This window comes from Coregonus clupeaformis, unplaced genomic scaffold (genome assembly GCF_020615455.1).
Source record: "Coregonus clupeaformis isolate EN_2021a unplaced genomic scaffold, ASM2061545v1 scaf3340, whole genome shotgun sequence".
In the NCBI taxonomy this organism is placed as follows: Eukaryota; Metazoa; Chordata; class Actinopteri; order Salmoniformes; family Salmonidae; genus Coregonus; species Coregonus clupeaformis.
The window spans coordinates 3,855-31,783 of NW_025536794.1; the positions used below are offsets into that span (position 1 = coordinate 3,855).

The 27,929-nt window shown below is 44.1% G+C and overlaps 1 protein-coding gene and 1 long non-coding RNA gene across 2 annotated transcripts; both read left to right on the forward strand.

The window, feature by feature from the left end:
- Nucleotides 1-880: 880 nt before the first annotated feature.
- On the forward strand, nucleotides 881-8,492 carry LOC123489814 (sodium-dependent neutral amino acid transporter SLC6A17-like). The gene is made up of 7 exons (XM_045220204.1): nucleotides 881-991; nucleotides 1,697-1,938; nucleotides 2,499-2,691; nucleotides 3,375-3,570; nucleotides 4,251-4,410; nucleotides 5,401-5,563; nucleotides 7,173-8,492. The coding sequence occupies exons 1-7, from the start codon at nucleotides 884-886 to the stop codon at nucleotides 7,551-7,553; spliced, it is 1,443 nt and encodes a 480-aa protein (XP_045076139.1). The 5' UTR covers nucleotides 881-883; the 3' UTR covers nucleotides 7,554-8,492.
- A 21-nt stretch (nucleotides 8,493-8,513) lies between these two features.
- On the forward strand, nucleotides 8,514-12,680 carry LOC123489815. Its single transcript, XR_006660674.1, has 2 exons — nucleotides 8,514-9,689; nucleotides 9,759-12,680. It is a non-coding gene; the product is annotated as an uncharacterized LOC123489815 (long non-coding RNA).
- Nucleotides 12,681-27,929: the final 15,249 nt, after the last annotated feature.

Genomic DNA, 27,929 nt, shown 5'->3' on the forward strand with positions numbered 1-27,929 from the left:
CAAACCTGTGCGCCTGTCACCTACTACCATACCCCAGTTCAAAGGCACTTAAATATTTTGTCTTGCCCATTCACCCTCTGAATGGCACACATACACAATCCATGTCTCAGTTGTCTCAAGTCTTAAAAATCCTTCTTTAACCTGTCTCCTGCCCTTCATTTACACTGATTGAAGTGGATTTAACAGGTGACATCAATAAGGGATCATAGCTTTCACCCGGATTCACCTGGTCAGTCTATGTCATGGAAACAGCAGGGGTCAGGGGTCATGGGTCAGGGGTCTCCAACCTTTTATAGGTCATGGTCAAAAGTAGTGCACTATATAGGAACATTTTAACATGGGACTATTATTATAAATTACCAAAGTTATGATAGATTGCCATAGAGTTTCTATTCATTACCAAAAACACTGAAGATTTCCGGTAACTTTAGTAAACTACCGGTAGCTTAGCAACCATACGCGTGTGCGTGTTTGTGCGTTCATGCCTCTGTGTGCACGTGCGTGTGCATGTGTCTGTGTCAGTGTCTCTGTCTGTTTGAAGCATCACAATGTGGTCCCTCTTCACTGTGAGGCCAGACTAGTTTGAGGCAGTGTGGTAGTGTCCATGGTAACAGTGTGGTGGTGTCCATGGTAACAGTGTGGTAGTGTCCATGGTAACAGTGTGGTGGTGTCCATGGTAACAGTGTGGTGGTGTCCATGGTAACAGTGTGGTGGTGTCCATGGTAACAGTGTGTACAGTCCTCTGTCTGTCGCCCCTCTCAGGTGATATACTTCATGACTGTGTGTGTGTGTGTGTGTGTGATGTGTGTGTGTGTGTGTGTGTGTGTGTGTGTGTGTGTGTGTGTGTGTGTGTGTGTGTGTGTGTGTATTCTCCTATCAGGTGATGTACTTCAGCTCTCTCTTCCCCTACGTGGTGTTGATCTGTTTCCTCGTCAGAGGCCTGATGCTCAAAGGATCTGTTGACGGCATCGCTCACATGTTCACCCCAAAGGTACACACACACACACCAAAGGTACACACACACACACACACACACACACACACCAAAGATACACACACACCATCCTTCGTCTGTGGTACTGAGAATTACAGCTCCACAGATTCAACTCACCTGCTTATCTCAGTCTGCATGTTGTGTACCTGAAGGTACAACACGGCCATCCAACATCCAACCCTATCTCCGACTCCATCTCAAACACAGGGCCGAGGCTGTCATCACACAGACTAGAGGCAGACTAGAGAGCATTGTTGCAGAGCTCACATTCTGAGAGGTTTTCTGATATGGCAGTGTCTGTTTGTCTGTCTGAACGGGATTCTATGAAGGGAAACTCTAGTCCCAGGGCAGAGTTTTTCCTGCAGTCTTTTGTTCCTCATTCTTGCATCACATTCTTTGCAGGGATAGGAACGTTGATCCTCACCCTTAGATAGTTAGATTAGATTAGTGTTTTAGTCAAAACATTTTCTTTGAAGGACACTCAACCATAATTCATGTATTCAATGCCTCTGTACTGGATGTCTGGATCCTTAGAGCGATGTCAGACTGAAAATGTGAAAATGTGGTTGTTGTCTCCCCCTAAAGGCTGAATTAGGTATTCACACTAGATTGTGACTTTATCCTCTTGCAAAGTGCAAAAGGGGAGGCCATGATTGTGTGGAACATTACATAGTTGCCTGACCTCTGACCTCTAACCCCCAGTTGGAGAAGATGCTGGAGCCCCAGGTATGGAGGGAGGCAGCCACCCAGGTGTTCTTCGCCCTGGGGTTAGGGTTCGGAGGGGTCATAGCCTTCTCCAGCTACAACAAGCGGGACAACAACTGCCACTTTGACGCAGCGCTGGTCTCCATCATCAACTTCATCACCTCCATCCTGGCTACGCTGGTGGTGTTCGCCGTGCTGGGGTTCAAGGCCAACATCATGAACGAGAAATGTGTTGTGGAGTGAGTATATCTAGCCTGGTCCCAGATCTGTTTGTGCTGTCTTCTGGAGTTAATCTGCTATATAACCAGTCCTTCCTCTTGAATCCTGACTTAATATTAGGTGTCGTCGGAGTAAATCTGCTGTCCACTCAGTAGTTCCTCTTCACGTACATTTGAATCATTATGGGACAATTTATATATGTTTTGCAGTGCATCATAATTCAAAAAAGCTTCAATCCAACGCAGGACTAACGATGGTGATCTCTGTAAACACCGCAGACGTTGGCTCAGGCAAGAAAACACTTCAAAGTAAATGACAGTGCACAGGTCGTTAATCTGTGTTTGTTTGAATTCTGATCTCACTTGTCAACAGAAAACTCAACCAAACTAATAATTTCGTCAAACTCAAATAACTTAACCAATAGCATATTGTCATTGTAAAATAGAGTCAATCTCTTTCAGCACTAACCTTACCCCCTCTGTCTTTCCTACCCGTTACTATATGAACGCAGATAGATGAGATCTCTATCTTACAACTAACACTCACCCTTTCCTCCTCTCCTCTCCCCTCCTTTCTACAGGAATGCTGAGAAGATCCTAGGTTACCTGAACACAGGTGTGTTGAGCCATGATCTGATCCCTCCCCATGTCAACTTCTCTCACCTGTCAGCTGTTGACTATCAGGAGATGTATGGAGTGATCAAGACTGTGAAGGAGGACAGCTTCGATCAGCTGGGACTGGACCCCTGTGTCCTGGAGGACGAACTCAACAAGGTATGTTGGTCTGGAGCCCTGTGTCCTGGAGGACGAACTCAACGAGGTATGTTGGTCTGGAGCCCTGTGTCCTGGAGGACGAACTCAACAAGGTATGTTGGTCTGGAGCCCTGTGTCCTGGAGGACGAACTCAACAAGGTATGTTGGTCTGGAGCCCTGTGTCCTGGAGGACGAACTCAACAAGGTATGTTGGTCTGGAGCCCTGTGTCCTGGAGGACGAACTCAACAAGGTATGTTGGTCTGGAGCCCTGTGTCCTGGAGGACGAACTCAACAAGGTATGTTGGTCTGGAGCCCTGTGTCCTGGAGGACGAACTCAACAAGGTATGTTGGTCTGGAGCCCTGTGTCCTGGAGGACGAACTCAACACGCTATGTTGGTCTGATTTGGTTTAGAGTTGGAAATACGTTTTTTGTGTGTGACATTTTCACACACACACACACAAAAAAAATATAACTTTTTGTGAACTTTCATGTAAATCCATAGAACTGAGATTAAGCCCAGTCCAGTTTTCGGTCTGGAAGACTAGCCCATAAAGTATCGATTTCAGACTCTGATCAACACCCCAAAGCACTTCCAACATCATCTACAACCACTTTTAGACGGAAAACAGCCGCCTCATTATGTGAAGTGAAATATAGTGAAGGCACATCGATAGAACATCTCTTTCTCTTCTCTTTCTCCAGGCAGTGCAGGGAACAGGCCTGGCCTTCATTGCCTTCACTGAGGCCATGACCCACTTCCCTGCCTCTCCGTTCTGGTCCGTCATGTTCTTCTTCATGCTGATTAACCTGGGGCTGGGGTCCATGATCGGCACCATGACAGGGATCACCACACCTGTACTGGACGCCTTCCCCAAGATACGCAAGGAGTTCCTCTGTGGTAAGGCTTCTATTGGTTGGTTGGTTTATTCTTTATCAGTCAGAAGTCAAAGGTCTGTTGGCATCAGCCAATAGCTGTTGAAAGAGACTGTTGTATGCCTTACATTGAATTGGTAAGCATCAGAAATGTAGTCACATAATCAGCCTGACATATTTATTCTCTACATTTACATTTTAGTCATTTAGCAGACGCGCTTATCCTCTAGTCTTCCTCTCTCAGTGTGCAGTTGCATCGTAGCCTTCTTCTGTGGTCTGTATGTATGATTATTAATGTTTTCCCCTCCTCTTCCTCCTCTTCCTTCTCTTTCTCCTCTTCCTCCTCTTCCTCATCTTCCTCCTCTTCCTTCTCTTTCTCCTCTTCCTCCTCCTTCTCTCTTCCCCCTCATTCTCTCTTCCTCCACTTCCTCCTCCTTTTTTCTTCCTCCTCTTCCTCCTCTTCCTCCTCCTTCCCTCTTTCTCTTCCTCCTCTTCCTCCTCTTCCTCCTCCTTCTCTCATCCTCCTCTTCCTCCTCTTCCTCCTCTTCATTCTCTTCCTCCTCTTCCTCCTCATTCTCTCTTCCTCCTCCTCCTCCTCCTCCTCCTCTTCCTCATCTTCCTTCTCTTCCTCCTCCTCCTCTTCCTCCTTCCTTCCTTCTCTTCCTCCTCCTCCTCTTCCTCCTCCTCTTCCTCCTTCCTTCTCAGTTGGTTGTTGCATTGTGGCGTTCTTCTGCGGCCTGCTGTTTGTCCAGCGCTCCGGGAACTACTTTGTAACCATGTTTGATGACTACTCCGCCGGCCTGCCGCTCACTGTGGTGGTCATACTGGAGAATATATCTGTGGCCTGGATCTACGGCACCAAGAGGTACTGGTTACATAACTCTCACTGTGGTGGTCATACTGGAGAATATATCTGTGGCCTGGATCTACGGCACCAAGAGGTACTGGTTACATAACTCTCACTGTGGTGGTCATACTGGAGAATATATCTGTGGCCTGGATCTACGGCACCAAGAGGTACTGGTTACATAACTCTCACTGTGGTGGTCATACTGGAGAATATATCTGTGGCCTGGATCTACGGCACCAAGAGGTACTGGTTACATAACTCTCACTGTGGTGGTCATACTGGAGAATATATCTGTGGCCTGGATCTACGGCACCAAGAGGTACTGGATGCGTAACGTGACACAAGGAACTTACATATTCCTTTACAGCAGTGCCAAGGAGAAATGGCTTTGTACATTTTAGTGTGTTCAAAACTCGCTTTTGTTCATCCCCACCTTAATCTCCCTCCCTCCCTTCTTCCCACTCTGTCTCTCTCTCTCTTTCTCTCTCCTTCTCTCTCTCTCTCTCTCTCTCTTTCTCTCTCCTTCCCTCTGTCTCTCTCTCTTTCTCTCTCCTTCACTCTGTCTCTCTCCTTCTCTCTCCTTCACTCTGTCTCTCTCTCTTTCTCTCTCCTTCACTCTGTCTCTCTCTTTCTCTCTCCTTCACTCTGTCTCTCTCTCTTTCTCTCTCCTTCACTCTGTCTCTCTCTCTCTCTCTCTCCTTCCCTCTGTCTCTCTCTCTTTCTCTCTCCTTCACTCTGTCTCTCTCTTTCTCTCTCCTTCACTCTGTCTCTCCCTTTCTCTCTCCTTCACTCTCTCTCCCTCTCTTCCTCTCTCCTTCACTCTCTCTCCCTCTCTCCTTCCCTCTCTCTCTCCCTCTCTCCTTCCCTGTCTCTCCTCCCTCTGTCTCTCTCTCTTTCTCTCTCCTTCACTCTCTCTCCCTCTCTCTCTCTCTCCCTCTCTCCTTCCCTCTGTCTCTCTCTCTCTCTCTCTCTCCTTCCTTCCCTCTCTCTGTGTCTCTCTCTCAGGTTCATGCAGGACCTAGAGGACATGTTGGGTTTCAGACCCTACTCTTTCTATTTCTATATGTGGAAGTACGTGTCTCCTGCCTGTCTCACCGTGCTCATCGTGGCCACTGTGATAGAGATGGCCGTCAGTCCTGCTGGGTACAACGCCTGGGTGGAGGAACTGGTCAGTGAATCTTTACCTCTGTTACAACGCATTTGTACTAATCCATCCAACTCACCTAACCGGCACCTCACTCTGAGTCCACTGACTACAAAGTGGCAATCGTTTTCATGGTCCTTCGAGCCGGATGGGTTTTGGAACGGCATGGTTCTCCTTGAAGCATCTTTGTATTCACACATGCATTTACCTGCCCTTTAAAATGTTTCTAAATTAATAAAAAATGAAAAGTTGGAATGTCTTCAGTCAGTAAGTATTCAACCCCTTTGTTATGGCAAGCCTAAATAAGTTCAGAAGTAAAAATGTGCTTAACAAATCACATAATAAGATGCATGGACTCATTCTGTATTCAATAATAGTGGTTAACATGATTTTTTAATGACAACCTCATCTCTGTACCCAACACATACAATTATCTGTAAGGTCCCTCAATCGAGTAGTGAATTTCAAGCACAGATTCAACCACAAAGACATGGGAGGTTTTTCAATGCCTCACAAAGAAGGGCACTGATTAGTAGATGTGTAACAACAACCAAAAAGTGGACTCTGAATATCCCTTTGAGCATGGTGAAGGTATTAATTAGGCTTTTGATGGTGTATCAATACACCCAGTCACTTCCTAAATCAGTTGCCAGAGAGTAAGAATACAAATATTCCAAAACATGCATCCTGTTTGCAACAAGGCACTTAAGTAATACTTCAAAAGAATCTTGCAAAGAAAATGCATTTTTTTGTCATGAATACAAAATGTTACGTTTGGTCAAAATCCAACACAACACATCACTGAGTACCACTCTTCATATTTTCAAGCATGGTGGTGGCTGCATCATGTTATGGGTATGCTTGTCATCGGCAAGGACAAGGGAGGTTTTTTAGAATAAAAAGTAACATACTAAAGATAAGCAAAGTGTAATTGTTAAGGACTGGGGAGTTTTTCAGGATAAAAGATCAACGGAATGGAGTGTAGGCAAAATCCTAGAGGAAAACCTGGTTGTCTGCTTTCCACCAGACACTGGGAGACGAATTCACCTTTCAGCAGGACAATAACCTAAAACACAAGGCCAAATCTACACTGGAGTTGCTTACCAAGATGACATTGAATGTTCCTGAAGTGGCCTAGTTACAGTTTTGAATTAAATTGGCTTGAAAATCTATGGCAAGACTTGAAAATGGCTGTAATTTTTTTTAAAGAAAATTGACAAATGTTGTACAATCCAGGTGTTCAAAGCTCTTGGAGACTTACAGCTGTAATCGCTGCCAAAGGTGTTTCTAACATGTATTGTCTCAGTGGGGTGAATACTTATCAGAGTTTTCTTCCACTTTGACATTACAGAGTATTTTTGTGTAGATCGTTGACAAAAAATGTCAATTAAATCCATTTTAATCCCACTTTATATAACACAACAAAATGTGGAAAAGTCAAGGGTTGTGAATACTGTATATTCCATCTATGTTTTTGTATTCACTGTGCAATCAGTTTATCATGTGTTTGTACCTCGTAGACACTTCTTCCTTGTGTTTTTATACAGTTGCGAATTCAACTGCCCAATATTGGGACATTAAAAGCATTTCTGGATCTGGATCTCAGTGTTTCTTCCCTCTCCCCCCCCGCTAGGCATCGGAGAAATTCCTCTCCTACCCTCCGTGGGCTCTGGGCGTGGCCTACTCCCTCATCATCGCCGCCATGCTTCCTCTCCCCTGCGTCTTCATCGCCCGCCACTTCAACCTGCTCTCTGACGGCTCCAACAAGCTGTCCGTCTCCTACCGTAAAGGCATGACCAAGGACCTCTCTGGCCTAGAGGAGGAGAACGAGTCCCGCTTCATCCTCAGTAAAGGCACCCCCAGCCCCAGCCCCAACCCTTCGCCCATGCCCTCTCACCGCCCCTACCTGGGGCCCGGCGGAGCCCAGGAGATGACCAACACGGCTGGATATGGTACCGGGACACCGACCAAGACGGGTTATCAGAATATTAATTCGCCAGAGTCCGAACTATGATCGATCTGATGAATGAAGCACAAGAAACCCTATCTAATCAAACACAACACAACACAACCCCTCCAGAGAGAGAGAGAGAGAGAAAGAGCACTCTCTCTACTGTTCACCTAGATGTAAAGCACAGCCCCCCACCTCTCTCTACTGTTCACCTATCGGTAAAGCACAGCCCCCCACCTCCCTCTACTGTTCACCTAGATGTAAAGCACAGCCCCCCACCTCTCTCTACTGTTCACCTAGATGTAAAGCACAGCCCCCCCCCTCTACTGTTCACCTAGCTGTAAAGCACAACCCTCCGCACTCCCCATACCATAGAGCATCTCTGAGCCTTAACACACTTTCATTCTAATCTAAAACAACCTCCCCACATCGCCCCCTAATCCAAACAAAACCATGGCCCTAACAAGCCCAGCAGAGCCACTACCAATGATGATGTCAGTCCTCGTCCTACATCACTCAGAGGCACAGAGGAAGAAGGAGGCCCCCATTTTAATTCAGTCTTAGAAGGCAGGCAGGGGGTGATTCATCTGAGCACAGATAAACCAAGCAGCTAGCATTTTGATCATCAGGCAGCGTGTGTGTGTATGTTTGTCGTAGTGCATACGTGAATGTGCGTGCTCCCCAGCCAGCCCAGGTGACCCCAGTATTATAAATAGAACTGTGATACCCAGGGGAAGCTTGTCACAGACGTTGGCAACCGGCCCCGGCAACGTAGTGCCATGGTGATGAATCCTCCTGTGATGTCATGGAGGAGGGCACACACACACGAGGGCACGTTGATGCGCTTTGTCAACCAGCTGTTACCAAGCCGGGTTGTGTTCATTAGAGAGAAAACGTTTAGAAGCAGAGTGAAACCAGCTGTTATCAAGCCGGGTTGTGTTCATTAGAGAGAAAACGTTTAGAAGCAGAGTGAAACCAACTGTTATCAGGCTGGGTTGCGTTCATTCGAAGAAAACGCGTTTAGAAGCAGAGTGAAACCAGCTGTTATCAAGCCGGGTTGTGCTCATTAGGGAGAAAACATTTAGAAGTAGAGTGAAACCAGCTATTATCAATCCGGGTTGTGTTCATTTAAGGAGAAAATGTTTAGAAGCAGAGTGAAACCAACTGTTAAAAAAAACAATTGAAACAGGGAGGTACAGCCTGAATGTGTACTAAGATACTACCTAAGAATTTGAGCACAGATTGTAGTTTTCCGTTGCAAAATGTTTTGCTACGGTGTGACCTATTGAACACTACCCAGGTGTGCCGCCAAGCCATTATATATATGGATTTCTGTTGACCGTTGTTCAGAAATGGATCAATGGGAAATGTAGGGTTAATTATTATTGTACATTCCTCTAATCATCTTCTTCGATAAGCACTCTGATCAATCAATGGCACTAATAATATATTTATTTATGTGAATTGTCAAGTTTGACTTTTTATTTTAATGGTTGAGATAATTGTATGACAGTTGAGTGGATTATGTAGTCTATAATACTGTAGTGTACAAAATGAAAGTTGTTTTTTTGTTGTTGCAATAGAAGACTTGAACCACAGTGTGGCACTGTTGGCCACCAGAGGAGTACCTGACGGTATCTGTGTGTCTCCTGCCCCTCCCAGAAGACAGTGATGACACACACAGAGCACACTGTGGCTCTTTCTAAAAAATCCATCCTCTCCTTCATTGCACTGATCTGAAAGAACTGATCAGGTTAAATATTTTCCAAACAGTGCAGATGAAGGGGGGAAAATGATGCGATTGAGAATGAGATACATCCGAGCTGTTGCTAGCAGCCAGACCAGAGATGGTTGGTTTATAATGTTGAAACAGGATTTGGCCAACCTATTGATGGTGTATAATGTTGATACAGGCTATGGTCAACCTGTTGATGGTTCAGAATGTTGCTACAGGCTATGGTCAACCTGTTGATGGTTCAGAATGTTGATACAGGCTATGGTCAACCTGTTGCATCACAGCCAGAGGTTGCTAGGGACTGCTTGTTGGATCACAGCCCCAGGTTGCTAGGGACTGCTTGTTGGATCACAGCCACATGTTGCTAGGGACTGCTTGTTGGATCACAGCCACAGGTTGCTAGGTACTGCTTTTTGGATTACAGCCACAGGTTGCTAGGGACTGTTTGTGGATCACAGCCACAGGTTGCTAGGGACTGCTTGTTGGATCACAGCCACAGGTTGCTAGGGACTGTTTGTGGATCACAGCCACAGGTTGCTAGGGTCTACTTGTTGGATCACAGCCACAGGTAAATTATGGATGACCAATTAGAGAGCTAGAATCACTTGAACTATTATTGATTTATTGATGGAGGGAGGGAGAGAGAGAGAGAGAGAGAGAGAGAGAGAGAGAGAGAGAGAGAGAGAGAGAGAGAGAGAGAGAGAGAGAGAGAGAGAGAGAGAGAGACAGAGAGAGTGTGTGAGAGAGAGAGAGAGAGATCAGTCAGTGTGATACCATCATACAGTACTCCGACTTTAATGTCATGCAGGCAGCTTCTGCCAAAGTGTGGTCTCTGTCTGGTCTGACACTCCCCAGGAGGATCTGTCTGGTCTGACACTACCCAGGAGGAGCTGTCTGGTCTGACACTACCCAGGAGGAGAGAGACTTGAAGGTGTTTGTGCACATGGGCCCGATTCAGACATTGGAAATTACACCTTTCCTACGCACACCTTTCCTACGCACTTCTCAGTAGTTGGTATTCAAACTTACCTTATGAAGTTGCATAACGGGCTTTGCAGGCGTGGTTCCCTTGTGGGCGGTGACTACATGTAATTCAACCACTGAAAACCCTCTCACTTGCTGGCCAACAGATTTTCTTGTGGAGTTTTCAATCAATAGAGTTTTCAGTACATTTATCTTAAGCCATCCCTTTAAATACGGTGCACCTTTAATTGGAATTTTGTCGACAGACTAGAATACATCGAGAGAACAGGTTCATAAAATAGGGATCAATTAAAGAAAGCCATCTAAATATATGCATATTTGTCTTCATTTCATCACCAACTGGTAGTTTTAAAAATACTCTGATTATTTAGCCACATTTTAGGGTTAGGGAGAATGAATCATTAAAAAAAAAACAGGTTTGGAGATCCTTTAGGCACTAAATATATCGATGAATCAAAAATTATTCATTCTGAAAATTGCCACGTTCAGTTCTTCAACCCCATGGTAATGTTGGAAGATTAGTGTACATAGAATTGTAACAGGGGAGAATAGTGTACAGTAGTAGGATATACCCTACATGTCTTTTTTTTAAATATATTATCAACCGTTACTAATGATCCTCAGCAACAACCACGCGGCCGTGATGACGTTTACAGAGGAAGGAAATGGAGGTAAATGAAACAATGTAATTAAATGGAATGATAATGTTGGCTATACCAACTGAAGGGAACTAACAGTAAATTGGCAGTTGAATATGTGTTGTTATTAGACCTACTGACGGTCCAGGCTGCTAGTGGTATTTAAACATGATAGAAATAGGAAACAGAGAAAGTCGGAGCAGCCTATAATTAGGACATTCGAGAGTGCCCATCCCTGCAAGTTCAAAGGCTGTACAATTTAAATTCTGCATAATGACACAGCATTTCATGAACTTCACTGTGGGAAAGTTTATATGTGCTTCAGTTTGCTGCCATGTGACTGGTTTCACATCTGTCTCCAGTGGTGTTATGGTTAAATAGATCTAAAACAAGCGTCATTTATATTTACAATTCCCTTATCCAAACGGATTACTCAAATACCTCGCTCTTATCAATAACTCTTATCAAGTTGTAAATTACAGTTCTTGGAGAATGGTGTTAGTAGATGCTTTTTCCACTTGGAACCGGTAGGTTCGCTAGTCGTTATTCATGATTTCCTCGCACGTAAAGGTGGTGGAATTATGAGGGAATTAAGTCAAGGTCAGAATACCGCGTATCTGTAGACACACCTCTGCCACACGTTCATTTATTCGATCTCCACCCAAAACGAGTAGCGTGTGAACAGCACGGGTGTGAATTGAAATCGGTACCATGGCCTTTACTAGACAATTTTCCTAAAAGGATGTTAAATTCCCCTAAATCACTTAATGTAACGTAAACTCCAGAGCCTGTATGTATTATCACTGTCTCATTACTGCCTTGTACAATAAATTAATCCTGTGTAGACTAACTCGATTTCTCTCAAATTACAGTGATAGTGTATTCATTTATTGAATAGTGATAATATGCTTTATTCTGTGATTGATCAATAACTAAACTACAGTACTTAAAGGGGAAGTTCAGGATTGTACAACTTGATGTTAGATGGTTCCTCACCCTGAAAGTAGTCTATATGCCCCATTCACTTCCATTGAGTGTGTTAGCTAGTGGTGGCTAAAGTTAGCGGAAGTTTGTATTAGCTGTTTGAAGAAAACCGATCCATGGATAACATTTTCTCCTGGCCCATAGGAACCAGAGCAACCATTTTAACATCAAGTTGTAGAATCCTGAACCTCCCCCTTTATTCTGTATATTTACTCTAGATGTTGATGTACATTCTGTCAATCCACAATGAATATATCTATATAGGAAGTGACAAGTTGAATACTTGAGCTGTATATAATAATTGTATATTTTGAGATATTTCAGATTTTTGTACGTAATGTACCCTTATTGTGTCTGTAGATTTATGATGTAAAGATATTATTAGTGTGAAAATTGTTGTCCTCAATCAAAATAACTGGAAAGATTGTACTTTGGTGTGTGTCTGTGTGCGTGCTGGTGTGAGCGAGCGAGAACGTGGCGTGCTTACGCTTGTGTGTGAATGAGTGTGTGATTCTGTGTACATGTAGATGTCATTGTTAAAACTGGTTGTGTGTTTCTTAATTTCCACCTTCAGTGTTGTGTGAGCTTTACTTACTGTAATCAAGTAGATATGACTGACTTGTAATGACTTGGGACCACTGACTTCTTTAAGCAATCTGTAAGTGTTCTGTGTCTCTTCAGCTGTTCTTTGGGACAACTCTCTGTTCTCCACAGAAATTACAACTTGAACATGGCATAAAATAGCGTGACAATTCATGAGCATCAATACTGTAACAACCAATGTTTTTGTCTTAGAAAAAACATTGAGGGAAAATGAAATAAAAGTTACCACTTTTATGAACGGTGTTATACAGTGTGTGGGTTGTGTCATTTATTAGAGATTTCATTAGAATGTGAGTCTTACCCTGAATGTTGATCGCTTCAGGAAAAGTGTTGTAGAAATCACATTTTCTGTTTATCTTTTCAGCAGAGAAATTTGGCTTGGAATCTAACAATGAATCTGTCTGTCAACAAGCACCTTGGGGTCTAACACTGTATCTGTTTGTTAACCTCTACGGGATCGGTGTCCTCTGTAGCTCAGCTGGTAGAGCACGGCGCTTGTAACGCCAAGGTAGTGGGTTCGATCCCCGGGACCACCCATACACAAAAAAAAAAATGTATGCACGCATGACTAAGTCGCTTTGGACAAAAGCGTCTGCTAAATGGCATATTATATTATTATTATACGGGACGGTTGTTGCTCAATATGCGATATGTGACTAGAATGGTGTTGTAAACAACAGCTAACTTTCCAGGACATAGACATGTCTTATATGGGCAGAAAGCTTACATTCTTGTTAATCTAACTGCAGTGTCCAATTTACAGTAGCTATTACAGTGAAACAAGACCATGCTATTATTTGAGGATAGTGCACAACAACAAAACACTTTTGTCACGGCAACTGGTTTGGTACATTCACCTCTGAAGGTGAATAATGTACTCACATTCAGTAATCTTGCTCTCATTTGTCATCCTGAGGGTCCCAGAGATACAATGTAGTGTAGTTTTGTTTGAAAAATCTATTTGTATATTCAAATGTAGGAACTGGGTTCTACAGTTTGACCTCTGGCTCCACACCCAGCCCGCCCGGCGATCTAGATATGTGAAGGTTAGTGTCTTTTCTGTAGGGAAGCTAATGATCCATCATTTATGATATTCCTGGGAGTGTGCAAACTTTACATTTCTTATTACCATAGCATTTTTGCATGTTCTCTATAGGTATGTCCTTGAAAATCAATTCGGCACATTTGGGAAAACTCCTGGCAGACTTGATACAAAATATTGTGTAGTGATGTTTTTCTTCACTGGATCAGTCTGAAACTTTGCACACACCCTGCTGCCATCTGGTGGACAACATCTCAATTACATCTAGAATACTACATCACTGTCTGGCCTTTCTCTTACATTTCAAAGATGATGCAAAAAACCAACAAAAAAACATGTTTTTTTTGTTTGTATTATCTTTCACCAGATCTAATGTGTTGTATTCTCCTACATTCATTTCATATTTCCACAAACTTCAAAGTGTTTCCTTTCAAATTATATCAAGAATATGCATATCCTTGCTTCAGGTCCTGAGCTACAGGCAGTTAGATTTGGGTATGTTATTTTAGGGCGAAAATGAAAAAAAAAGGGTCAGAACGTTTTAACAAGCAATATTTAGCAGAAACTGAAGCTACAGTAGCTTGCTGGGGTACCTCCCGAGTGGAGCAGTGGTCACTAGAGATCCTGGTTCGAATCCGGGCTCTGTCGTAGCCGGCTGCGACCGGGAGACCCATGGGGAGGCGCACAATTGGGCCAGGGTAGGGAAGGGAATGACCGGCAGGGACATAGCTCAGTTGGTAGAGCATGGCATTTGCAACGCCAGGGTTGTGGGTTTGATTCCCACGGGGGGCCAGTATGAACAATACCAAAAAGAATGTATGCACTCACTTAACTGTAAGTCGCTCTGGATAAGAGCGTCTGCTAAAATGACTAAAATGTAAAATGTTCTATTCCCTTGCCGAGGCCACAGTAGGGAGAGATGTTCCCCATGGACGGCTTTATTGAGAGATGTCAAAGATGCCTGGATTCCCAGAAGTGGATACAACAGTGACGCTTGGATGTGAAAATATATAAGCCTCACCATCTGAGACAGATGTCACGCCCTTTCAGCTCACTATATGTCAGATTCTGGTCCTGCGTGGCTCAGTGGCTAGAGCATGGCGTTTCCAACCCCAGGATCGTGGGTTTGATTCCCGCTGGGGCCCACCCATACCGATACTATGTGTGCATGCATGAGGGTAAGGCACTTAGGATGAACGTGTCTGCTGAATGGCATATATTAGTATTATAAGGATTCATTGGCAATAAAATCAGAACGTAGTTTGTTGAGGAACACCATAATCTCTCTTGTACGAGAGCCATCATCCCTATCCTGTCAGCTGACTGACTGGGGGTTAAAGGTTAAAGGTCCCTGACATGCCCACCAGAAAGACACAGCAGCCATAGAGAAGGCTTTGGGGGACACACACACACACATGTACATACCCATGTACGCACTCACACAGCGTTCACACAAAATCCTCAGAGAATTGGGACAGGAGCAGGGGTGTGTGTGCGTGCATGCGTCCATGACATGAAATATTTACACCCTTTGAAAGCAACACTGGAGTGGTATCTTGTCCGACTAGAGTTAACCTTGTCTGTCCAGAGTTAACCCTGTCTGTCCAGAGTTAACCTTGTCTGACTAGTTTTAACAAATACCTAATCTAAAATCCTAAGTGAGGTGTGTGAAATGAGAGACGGCGCATAAACAGTACAAAGTGAGGTGTGTGAAATGAGAGACGGCCCATAAACAGTCCTTCCCTGTAACACTCAGCTGCCCAAAGCAGCATCACTATGCCTTGGAGGCCAGCTGGGCCCTTGGTCTGGAAGCTAGCTGACGTTGAAACAGCAACAGACGTGAGAATATGACTGATAGCTTTCGTCCTTGGTCTGGAAGCTAGCTGACATTGAAACAGCAACAGACGTGAGAATATGACTGATAGCTTTCGTCCTTGGTCTGGAAGCTAGCTGACGTTGAAACAGCAACAGACGTGAGAATATGACTGATAGCTTTCGTCCTTGGTCTGGAAGCTAGCTGACGTTGAAACAGCAACAGACGTGAGAATATGACTGATAGCTTTCGTCCTTGGTCTGGAAGCTAGCTGACGTTGAAACAGCAACAGACGTGAGAATATGACTGATAGCTTTCGTCCTTGGTCTGGAAGCTGGCTGACGTTGAAACAGCAACAGACGTGAGAATATGACTGATAGGTTTCCACCCCCACATCCACTGTCTTCTTGTCCTTCCTAACAGGAAGTGGGGCTAAGAGTGTAAAACATGTTTGCTGCTGCCAAGAGCCTTTTCCTAGATTCTAGTGCAGGTGGACGGATATTGGGAAAATGGGAAGTGGCCTCTTGGCTTGGTATGCAGGGCACACACACACACACACACACACACACACACACACACACACACACACTAATTGTGTTGTCTTGGTGCTCTGACCAGATAAAGATCTGGACTGGAACCTGGGAACCTGCAGGATGGCACATCGTCCTCCATCATTAACTATAAAGATGGGACTCCCATTAGTGTATGTGCCGGTATATATATATGTGTGTATGTATTTCTGTTGACAGGATACCCCAAAAGAGAGATGTTGCCGTTCTGCTGTTCAAAGACCACAGGAACACAGAGGTTAAGAATGGAAGAGTGTGACGCAGCGATGAGGGACAATACTGTTGACATTTACGCACAACCTGTCTGCCAAGTCAACAGTGTCAGAACCAGTTCCTGCTCTGGCGGAAGTCTATGTACATCTACACAATAACAGAAAACATGTGCACACACACACACACACACACACACACACACACACACCTTGTTGACTCATCTCTTGCTAGGGGGCAATTGTGTAGGCTAGCTTTTGATTAAATGCATAACTCAAAGTGCCAACAGGAGACATGAGGCACAGCACAGACTTATTCCAACCTGACAGATTCTGTCCTCACAGATAGTTGATGTTGTTTGTTGTACTGCTGTTAGTTTACATATCACATTGAGATCGAGATCGGGCCCAGCTCATTTAAAAAATGGGTGTAAGTGTGTGTGTGCTGTATATGTGTGTGTGTGTGTGTGTGTGTGTGTGTGTGTGCGTGCGTGCGTGTGTGTGTGCGTGCATGTGTGTGTGTGTGTGCGTGCGTGCGTGCATGCGTGTGCGTGTGTGTGTAAGTGTGTGTGTGTGTGCGTGCATGTGTGTGTGTGTGCGTGTGTGCTTGTCCTCCTGGTCCTCTGTGTAAACGAGCAGCCACTTAGCACCAGTGAGTAGGCAGCAGGAGATTGGATGGCTGCTGATGTCGTACAACAACACCACATAATAACACAGCTCTGCTCTACGATGGATGGATGTAGGACTGTGTGTGTGTGAGTGTGTGTGTGTTTTTGGTTGTACTGTCCTTGTGGGGAACCAGAAGTCCTCACAAGCATAGTAAAACAAGGAACATTGGGGACATTTTGCCAGTCCCCAGAAGGACCATTTTTATTTTAGGGTTAGGTTTAGGGTTAGGGGTTAGGGAAAATAGGATTTTGAATAGGAATCTGCTGAGGCTAAATTAGCCTGTATGCGACAATAACTGCTGCAAAAACAGCCATAATTAAATTGCTACATCCATTTCCAGAGAACTTACACAATGGGACATGTTTCAAGGCTGTTTGATTGAATTTAGGCCAACGGCCACTGATGTTTGATTTTGTAAATGAAAGCAACCCCCAAAAAAAAAAAAACTATGTCCTGCTCCTTCCCTGACTTTTCCTAAATGTTTGTATTTTACACTGTTCATTTGTCAGAATTTTAAAATCACACACAGAAAAGTATTTAGAGCCTTTTACCTTTTCCTATTCCCAACTCAACACCGCCAAGACAATGTGCTGTAGGACGTTGGTACCCAGCCAGGGGCAAATATGTCTCTCTCTCCTCACTGAATGAATGACAAATGGATGAATGGGCGATAATTGTGCACCTTACTTCACAATTTCATTTAAATTAGGCCCAACTGAATGAAGAGGGTGAAGAGGTTGATTTTAATTTAAAAAGACAATAGCGTAACGATGAGGTTGTGTAATGCCTATTTTTCAGCAGAAAATAATTTAACCCTGCGCCTTGCCGATTGATACCATTCTCTTTTAAAAATGTACTTAGTAAAAAGAAGCTGTTACAGGACTGTTTTATTTACTCTATTACTAATCACATTTATTGAAAAGGGAAATGAAAACATGCTAGGTGTTGCAGTAGGCCTTTAGAATAATGCGAAACATATCCTTGACCATCCAAGTTGATGAGCAGGAAACAAACAATGTCAGTCAGCACAGCCGGCCCGTCGAAACTACACCTAAACTGTACTGAAACTAATTTCACACGTAACAAGAGTTAGCCTATAGACACGATTAAATTGACAATTATCTGATGAGTGACAATATTAGGCATATCAGTTGTCAAATTGTACATGAAGAGATGGGCGCATCTTGTCATTGACAGATGCAGGGATAAGTTGTAGGGGTTTAATGGCACAGGCAGGGAGCCCCAGCCAACAGCGAGTTGCAGTAATCCAGACGGGAGATGACAAGTGCCTGGATTAGGACCTGTGCCGCTTTCTGTGTAACACAGATGCAGGGAAAGGAGCAATGTTCTCTAGTGGGTCCTTATAGGCTGAAAGGCCAGGCGGTTCTAGTGTTAAAAGCTATGTGCAAAGTGCCCATAGAGCCAGAGAGGAAGGCTGGAGATGGACGCTGCAGTTGGCTCCTTGGGCCAGAGAGGAAGGCTGGAGATGGACGCTGCAGTTGGCTCCTTGGGCCAGAGAGGAAGGCTGGAGATGGACGCTGCAGTTGGCTCCTTGGTTCCTTTGGCTGCTATGACACTGTCTGACACGCTGCACTCCGGCGAAGCTGAATGGTTTATCAAAGGGGTTAGAGTTCACACACACGTCATAGAGGAACAGAGTGAAGCATCGATACGAAAACTGTAGAAAGGGCCGTACTTCCTGTTTATGTGTCAAGCTAATCTACCTTCATTCCCCACAGCCTCTCACACTGAGGGGAGACACTGGAGGAAGACTCCCCAAAGCTTCACTCTCACACTGAGATGTTTAGAATGTCGCTGCAACGTTTTACAGGCTCCTGACCAATACTGGTTTTTTTTAGCACTGATCTTAACTTTTTTTGTACATAATGTTTCCGCCATCGTTTCCAATGAAAAAAGCTTCTAGACAGCAAGTCAGAGGCGCAGGACATACTGCTCACCCCCGGACCAGGCCATAATCCCCGAGACTCGGGGAGTGAAAGATGGCGTAAGAGAGACTGACGTGCAGGTACCCTGCCCGAAACTACACTGCATGACCAGAAGTATGTGGACACCTGCTCGTCGAACATCTCATTCCAAAATCATGGGCATTAATATGGAGTTGCTGCTATAACAGCCTCCACTCATTTACATTTACATTTTAGTCATTTAGTGAGTGCATACATTATTATTATATATATATTTTTTCATACTGGCCCCCCGTGGGAATCAAACCCACAACCCCGGAGTTGCAAACGCCATGCTCTACCAACTGAGCTACATCCCCGCCGGCCATTCCCTGGACGACGCTGGGCCAATTGTGCGCCGCCCCATGGGTCTCCCGGTCGCGGCCGGCTACGACAGAGCACTCTTCTGGGAAGGCGTTCCACTAGATGTTGGAACATTGCTGTGGTGACTTGCTTCCATTCAGGCACAAGAGCATTAGTGATGTCGGGCACTGATGTTGGGCGATTAGGCCTGGCTCGCAGTCGGCATTCCTATTCATCCCAAAGGTGTTCGATGGAGTTGAGGTCGGGGCTCTGTGCAGGCCAGTCAAGTTCTTCCACACCGATCTCCAAAAAACATTTCTGTATGGACCAAGCTTTGTGCTTGAAGTAAAACAAATTATGTACATACGTATTAATGTAATGCTGTGATAGGACATTTTTTGCTCTGAATATTTAATTAAAACAGTCTTTATATTATGAAGATTATTTGAATCTGTCTCTGTGTCTTCTACTGTAATTGAGTTACAAATATGTAAATCATCATTATTACTTTTCTCAACATTTCCCTTTTCCCTTTTATCTGTTTATCTATGTAGCAGTACCATCCCTGTTCAACAATACTTGTCTACAACTTTATACCCAGGATTCATTACAAATGTTGATATATTGCCTGTTCTTTCATTCTCCAGAAACAGAAACAGGAAAGGGCCTTCCCAAACTGTTGCCAGAAAGTTGGAAGCACAGAATCGTCTAGAATGTCATTACATGCTATAGCGTTAAGATTTCCCATCACTGGAACTAAGGGGCCTAGCCCGAACCATGAAAAACAGCCCCAGATCATTATTCTTCCTCCACCAAACTTTACAGATGGCACTATGCATTGGGGCAAATAGCGTTCTCCTGGCATCCGCCAAACCCAGATTCGTCCATTGGACTGCCAGATGGTGAACCTTGATTCATCACTTCAGAGAACGCGTTTCCACTGCTCCGATGGCGGCTAACTTTACACCACTCCAGCCGACGCTTGGCATTGCGCATGGGGATCTTAGGCTTGTGTGCAGCTGCTCGACCATGGAAACCCATTTCATGAAGCTCCTGACGAACAGTTATTGTGCTGACGTTGCTTCCAGAGGCAGTTTGGAACTCGGTAGTGAGTGTTGCAACCGAGGACAAACGATTTTCACACGCTACACGCTTCAGCACTCAGTGGTCCCGTTCTGTGAGCTTGTGTGGCCTACCACTTAGCGGCTCAGTAGTTGTTGCTCCTAGACATTTCCACTTCAAAATAACAGCACTTACAGTTGACCGGGGCAGCTCTAGCAGGGCAGAAATTTGACGAACTCACTTGTTGGAAAGGTGGCATCCTATGACAGTGCCCCGTTGAAAGTCACTGATCTCCTCAGTAAGGCCATTCTACTGCCAATGTTTGTCTATGTAGATTGCATGCCTGTGTGCTCGATTTTATAAACCTGTTAGCAATGGGTGTGGCTGAAATAGCCAAATCAACTAATTTGAAGGGGTGTCCACATACTTTTGTATATATAGTTGTATATATATATATATATATATATATATATATATATATATATATATATATCGGCGAATAAATAATCCTCCCTCTACCCTCCGTTCTATTGGCAAATGTACAATCACCGGAGAACAAACTGGATGAGCTCCGTTCGAGACTATTCTATCAACTGGACCTGAAGATCCTGTGTTTCTCAGAGTCGTGGCTGAACAAGGACATGGATAATATACATCTAGCTGGTTTTTCTATGCGTCGTCAAGACCATACGGCAGCTTCAGGTAAGGTTAAGGGGGAGAGGTGTGTCTCTTTGTTAACAACAGCTGGTGCGCAATCTCTAATATTAAGGACGTTTTGAGGTTCTTCTCGCCTGGGTTAAAATACCTCATATTAAGCTGTAGACCATACTATTTAGCATATATATTTTTTGTAACTGTCTATTTACCACCACAAACCGATGCTGGCACAAACAGAAACTCATACAAAGCTCTCCCTTGCCCTCCATTTGGCAAATATGACCATAACTATCCTGATTCCTGCTTACAAGTAAAAACTCAAACAAGAAGTAACAGTGACGCGCTCAATACGGAAGTGGTCCGATAAAGTGGATGCGTTTTACTAGCACAGACTGGAACATGTTCCGGGATTGATCCGATGGCATTGAGGAGTTTACCACATCAGTCACCGGCTTTATTAAGAAGTGCATTGATGGCGTCATCCCCACAGTGACCGTACGTACATATCCCAACCAGAAGCCATGGATTACAGACAACATCCGCACTGAGCTAAAGGCTAGAGCTGTCACTTTCAAGGAGTGGGACACTAATCCGGATGCTTATAAGAAATCACGCTACGACCTCCGACGAGTCACCAAACAGGCAAAGCATCAATACAGGACTAAGATCAAATCCTACTACGCCGGCTCTGACACTCGTCGGGTGTGACACGGCTTGCAAACTATCATGGATTACAAAGGGGAACCCAGCCGTGAGCTGCCCAGTGATGCTAGCCTACCAGACGAGTTAAATGCCTTCTATACTCGATTTGAGGCGAGTACCAGCTATTCGGACAATTGTGTGATCACGCTCTCCGTAGCTGATCTGAGTAAGACCTTTAAACAGGTCAACATTCACAAGGCTGCAGGGCCAGATGGATTACCAGGACGCGTACTCAAAGCATGCACTGACCAGCTGGCAAGTGTCTTTGTATTTGTATTTATTAAGTATTGCTTAAATCTGATTTTACTGCTTGCATAAGTTATTTGATGTGGAATAGAGTTCCATGTAGTCATGGCTCTATGTAGTACTGTGCGCCTCCCATAGTCTGTTCTGGACTTGGGGATTGTGAAGAGACCTCTGGTGGCATGTCTTGTGGGGTATGCATGGGTGTCTGACCTGTGTGCTAGTAGTTTAAACAGACAGGTCGGTGCATTCAACATGTCAATCCTTCTCACAAATATAAGTAGTGATGAAGTCAATCTCTCCTCTACTTTGAGCCAGGAGAGATTGACATGCATATTATTCATGTTAGCTCTCCGTGTACATGTAAGGGCCAGCCATGCCAATTGTAATTTTCCTAAGTCCCTCTCTGTGGCATCTGACCAAACGACTGGACAGTAGTCCAGGTGCTACAAAACTAGGGCCTGTAGGACCTGCTTTGTTGATAGCGTCGTTAAGAAGGCAGAGCAGCGCCTTATTACGGACAGACCTGTCCCCATATTAGCTACTGTTGCATCAATATGTTTTGACCATGGCAGTTTACAATCCAGGGTTACTCCAAGCAGTTTAGTCTCCTCAACTTGCTCAATTTCCACATTATTCTTTACAAGATTTAGTTGAGGTTTAGGGTTTAGTGAAGGATTTGTCCCAAATACAATGATTTAATTTTTTAAAAATATTTAGGACTAACTTGTTTTCCCCACCCATTCTGTAACTGGCTGCAGCTCTTTGTTAAGTGTTGCAGTGATTTCACTTACTGTGGTAGCTGACGTGTACAGTGTTGAGTCATCAGCATACATAGAGACATAGACTTTACTCAGAGCCAGTGGCAGGTCATTAATAAAGATTTTTTTTAAAAGTAATGGGCCTAGACATCTGCCCTGGGGAATGCCTGACTCTACCTGGATTATGTTGGAGAGGCTTCCATTAAAGAACACTCTTTGTGTTCTGTTAGACAGGTAACTCAATATAGCAGAGGATGTAAAGCCATAACACATTTTTCCAGCAGAAGATTATGATCGATAATGTCAAACGCTGCACTGAAATCTTACAAAACAGCCCCCACAATCTTTTTATTATCAATTTCTCTCAGCCAATCATCAGTCATTTGTGTAAGTGCCGTACATGTTGAATGCCCTTCCCTAAAAGTGTGCTGAAAATCTGTTGTTCATTTGTTTACTGTGAAATACAGTGTATCTTGTCAAACACCGTTTTTTTCCAAAAGTTTACTAAGGGTTGGTAACAGGCTGATTGGTCGGCTGTTTGAGCCAGTAAAGGGGCTTTACTATTCTTAGGTAGCGGAATGACTTTAGCTTTCCTCCAGGCCTGAGGGCACACACTTTCCTTTAGGCTTAGATTGAAGAGATGGCAAATAGGAGTGGCAATATCGTCCGCTATCATCCTCAGTAATTTTCCATGTTGTCAGACCCCGGTGGCTTGTCATTGTTTATTGACAACAATAATTTTTTCACCTCTTCCACACCCGCTTTACAGAATTCAAAATTACAATGTTTGTCTTTCATAATTTGGTCAGTTATGGATGGATGTGTAGGTTCAGAATTAGTTTTTGGCATGTCATCATGCCAATGAAAAAATCATTAAAGTAGTTGGCAATATCAGCGGGTTTTGTGATGAATGAGCCATCTGATTGCCCAAAATTTCATTGAAGGTGCTCCAAAGCATTTTACTATCATTCTTTATGTCATTTATCTTTGTTTCATAGTACAGATTCTTCTTATTTTTGGTCAGTTTAGTCACATGATTTCTCAATTTATAGTACGTTTGCCAAATCGGCTGTGCAGCCAGACTTATTTGCCATTTATTTTGCCTCATCCCTCTCAAACATACAATTTTTCAATTCCTTATCCATCCACGGGGATTTAACAGTTTTTCTTTACACACCACAGACCAGAAAATATTATTTACATCTTCAACATAGGAATCACAACAAAACATATTGTATGACCTCTTATACACTATATTAGGCCCTGCCTTTGGAAATGTGGTTTGTTCTTAACTGACTTGCCTAGTTAAATAAAGGTAAAATAAATAAAAACCTGAACCACGTTGCAGGCACTGCTTACAGTTTGAAGCTTTTTCTTGAGTGGGCAACTTGATGGAAGCCAGTCAATATTCAGGTCACCCAGAAAATATATCTCTCTGTTGATATCACATACATTATCAAGCATTTCACACACACAGTATTATCCAGATACTGACTGTTAGCACTTGGTCTATAACAACTTCCCACAATAATTGGCTTTAGGTGAGGCAGGTGAACCTGTAGCCATATTACTTCAACAGCATTTGACATGATATCCTCTCTAAGCTTTACATAAAATATGACTCTGAATATAAACGGCAACACACTGGCATTCCTGTCTCTTGTGAAGATGTTGAATTGCTACCACTATCATCAAAGGTATTATCTAAGTGAATTTCAGAGATAGTCAGTATATGAATGTTATCTGTTACTAGCAAGTTATTGATTTCATGAACCTTGTTTCTTAGGCTACATATGTTAATGTGGGCTATTTCTTGATTGTTTCTTGATTGTTTTTATTGCTTTAGTAGGAGGCTTATCAGAGGTAGATACAGTTGAAGTCGGAAGTTTACATACACTTAGGTTGGAGTCATTAAAACTTGTTTTTCAACCACTCCACAAATTTCTTGTTAACAAACTATAGTTTTGGCAAGTCGGTTAGGACATCTACTTTGTGCATGACACAAGTACTTTTTCCAATAATTGTTTACAGACAGATTATTACACTTATAATTCACTGTATCACAATTCCAGTGGGTCAGAAGTTTACATACACTAAGTTGACTGTGCCTTTAAACAGCTTGGAAAATTCCAGAAAATGATGTCATGGCTTTAGAAGCTTCTGATAGGCTAATTGACATAATTTGAGTTAATTGGAGGTGTACCTGTGGATGTATTTCAAGGCCTACCTTCAAACTCAGTGCCTCTTTGCTTGACATCATGGGAAAATCAAAAGAAATCAGCCAAGATCTCAGAAGAAAAATGGTAGACCTCCACAAGTCTGGTTCATCCTTGGGAGCAATTTCCAAATGCCTGAAGGTACCGCGTTCATCTGTACAAACAATAGTACGCAAATATAAATACCATGGGACCACGCAGCCGTCATACCGCTCAGGAAAGAGACGCGTTCTGTCTCCTAGAGATGAGCGTACTTTGGTGCGAAAAGTGCAAATCAATCCCAGAACAACAGCAAAGGACCTTGCGAAGATGCTGGAGGAAACAGGTACAGAAGTATCTATATCCACAGTAAAACGAGTCCTATATCGACATAACCTGAAAGGCCGCTCAGCAAGGAAGAAGCCACTGCTCCAAAACCGCCATAAAAAAGCCAGACTACGGTTTGCAACTGCACATGGGGACAAAGATCGTACTTTTTGAGAAATGTCCTCTGGTCTGAAGAAACAAAAATAGAACCGTTTGGCCATAATGAAAAATAATGACTATCGTTATGTTTGGAGGGAAAAGGGGGTTGCTTGCAAGCCGAAGAACACCCTCCCAACCGTGAAGCACTGGGGCAGCATCATGCTGTGGGGGTGCTTTGCTGCAGGAGGGACTGGTGCACTTCACAAAATAGATTGCATCATGAGGAAGGAAAATTATGTGGATATATTGAAGCAACATCTCAAGACATCAGTCAAGAAGTTAAAGCTTGGTCGCAAATGGGTCTTCCAAATGCACAATGACCCCAAGCATACTTCCAAAGTTGTGGCAAAATGGCTTAAGGACAACAAAGTCAAGGTATTGGAGTGGCCATCACAAAGCCCTGACCTCAATCCTATAGAAAATGTGTGGGCAGAACTGAAAAGCGTGTGCAATCACGGAGGCCTACAAACCTGACTCCAGTTACACCAGCTCTGTCAGGAGGAATGGATCAAAATTCACCCAATTTATTGTGGGAAGCTTGTGGAATTCTACCCAAAACGTTTGACCCAAGTTAAACAATTTAAAGGCAATGCTACCAAATACTAATTGAGTGTATGTAAACTTCTGACCCACTGGGAATGTGATGAAAGAAGTAAAAGCTGAAATAAATCATTCTCTCTACTATTATTCTGACATTTCACATTCTTAAAATAAAGTGGTGATCCTAACTGACCTAAGACAGGGAATTTTTACTAGCATTAAATGTCAGGAATTGTGAAAAACTGAGTTTAAATGTATTTGGCTAAGGTGTATGTAAACTTCCGACTTCAACTGTATTACAGTGATATTGATGTTTGGGCTGATAGTGCATTGGGGAGCTGCACACAGTGGACATCCTACCAGGGCAAACCACTTTAGTGCTAACAGTATAACAGGTTCAAAGGTTCACAGAATGCTGCATATAATAGCTGAGGAATGACAGACGCACTCAGGGGAGTTAGAGGGACATAAATCAGGTTACTTACATTATGACGCACCTGGGACAATGTACATTTGCAGCAGCTCAGCGACACAATGGTAGGGATTATCTGAGCAGGGCTTGGGTCACTGATAAGTCATTGTCTCAACGCAGCCTTGCTGACATTTTCAACCTCTCCCTGACCCATTCTGTAATACCTACGTGTTTCAAGCAGACCACCATAGTCCCTGTGCCCAAGAACGCCAAGGTGACCTGTCTAAATGACTATCGCCCCGTAGCACTCACATCTATGGCCATGAAATGCTTTGAAAGGTTCGTCACGGCTCACATCAACACAACACCATCATCCCAGACATCCTGGACCCACTCCAATTCGCATACCGCCCCAACAGATCCACAGATGACGCAATCTCTATTGCACTCCACACTGCCCTCTCCCACCTGGACAAGAGGGACAGCTATGTGAGAATGCTATTCATTGACTACAGCTCAGCGTTCAACACCATAGTGCCCACCAAGCTCATCACTAAGCTAAGGACCCTGGGACTGAACACCTCCCTGTGCAGCTGTATCCTGGACTTCCTGTTGGGCCGCCCCCAGGTGGTAAGGGTAGGCAACAACACATCCGCCACACTGACCCTCAACATGTTGGCCCCTCTGGGATGTGTGCTTAGTCCCCTCCTGTACTCCCAGTTCACCCATGACTGCATGGCCGCGCACGACTCCAACACCATCATTAAGTTTGCTGACGACACGACGGAGGTAGGCCTGATCACCGATGATGACGAGACAGCCTATAGGCAGGAGGTCAGAGACCTGGCAGTGTGGTGCCAGGACACCGACCTCTCCCTCAACGTCAGCAAGACAAAGGAGCCGATCATGAACTACTGGAAACGGAGGGCCAAGCACGCCCCTATTCACATCGACGGGGCTGTAGTGGAGCGGGTCAAGAGCTTCCAGTTCCTCGGTGTCCACATCACTAAGGACCTATCATGGTCCACATACACCAACACAGTCGTGAAGAGGGCACGACAACGCTTCTTCCCCCTCAGGATGCTGAAAATATTTGGCGTGGGCCTTCAGATCCTCAAAAAGTTCCACAGCTGCACCATTGACAGCATCTTGACTGGCTGCATCAGCGCTTGGTATGGCAACTGCTTGGCATCCGACCGCAAGGCACTACAGAGGGTAGTGAATACGGCCCAATACATCACTGGGGCCGAGCTCCCTGCCATCTAGGACCTCTATACCAGGCGGTGTCAGAGAAAGGCCCTAAAAATTGTCAAAGGCTCCAGCCACCCAAGTCATACACTGTCCTCTTTGCTGCCGCACGGCAAGCGGTACCAATGCACCAAGTCTGGAACCAACAGGACGCTGAATAGCTTCTATAGTTAAATAGTTAACCAAATAGCTACCTAGACTAACTTTTTTGACTCATCACATACGCTGCTGCTGCTACTGTTTATTATCTATCCTGTTGCCTAGTCCCTTTATTCCTAGCTATATGTACATATCTACCTCCATTACCCCGTACCCCTGCACATGGACTTGGTACTGGTACCCAGTGTATCTAGCTAAACTATCGTTACTCATTGTGTAGTTATTACTACTTTTCTATTATTTCTCTATTTTCTTTCTCTCTGCGTTGTTGGGAAGGACCCGGAAGTAAGCACTTCACTGTTAGTCTACACCTGTTATTTATAAAGCATGTGACAAATACAATGTGATTTGATTTGAGGGGAGACACTGGAGGATGAATCCCCACAGCTTCACTCCCACACTGAGGGGAGACACTGGAGGATGAATCCCCACAGCTTCACTCCCACACTGAGGGGAGACAC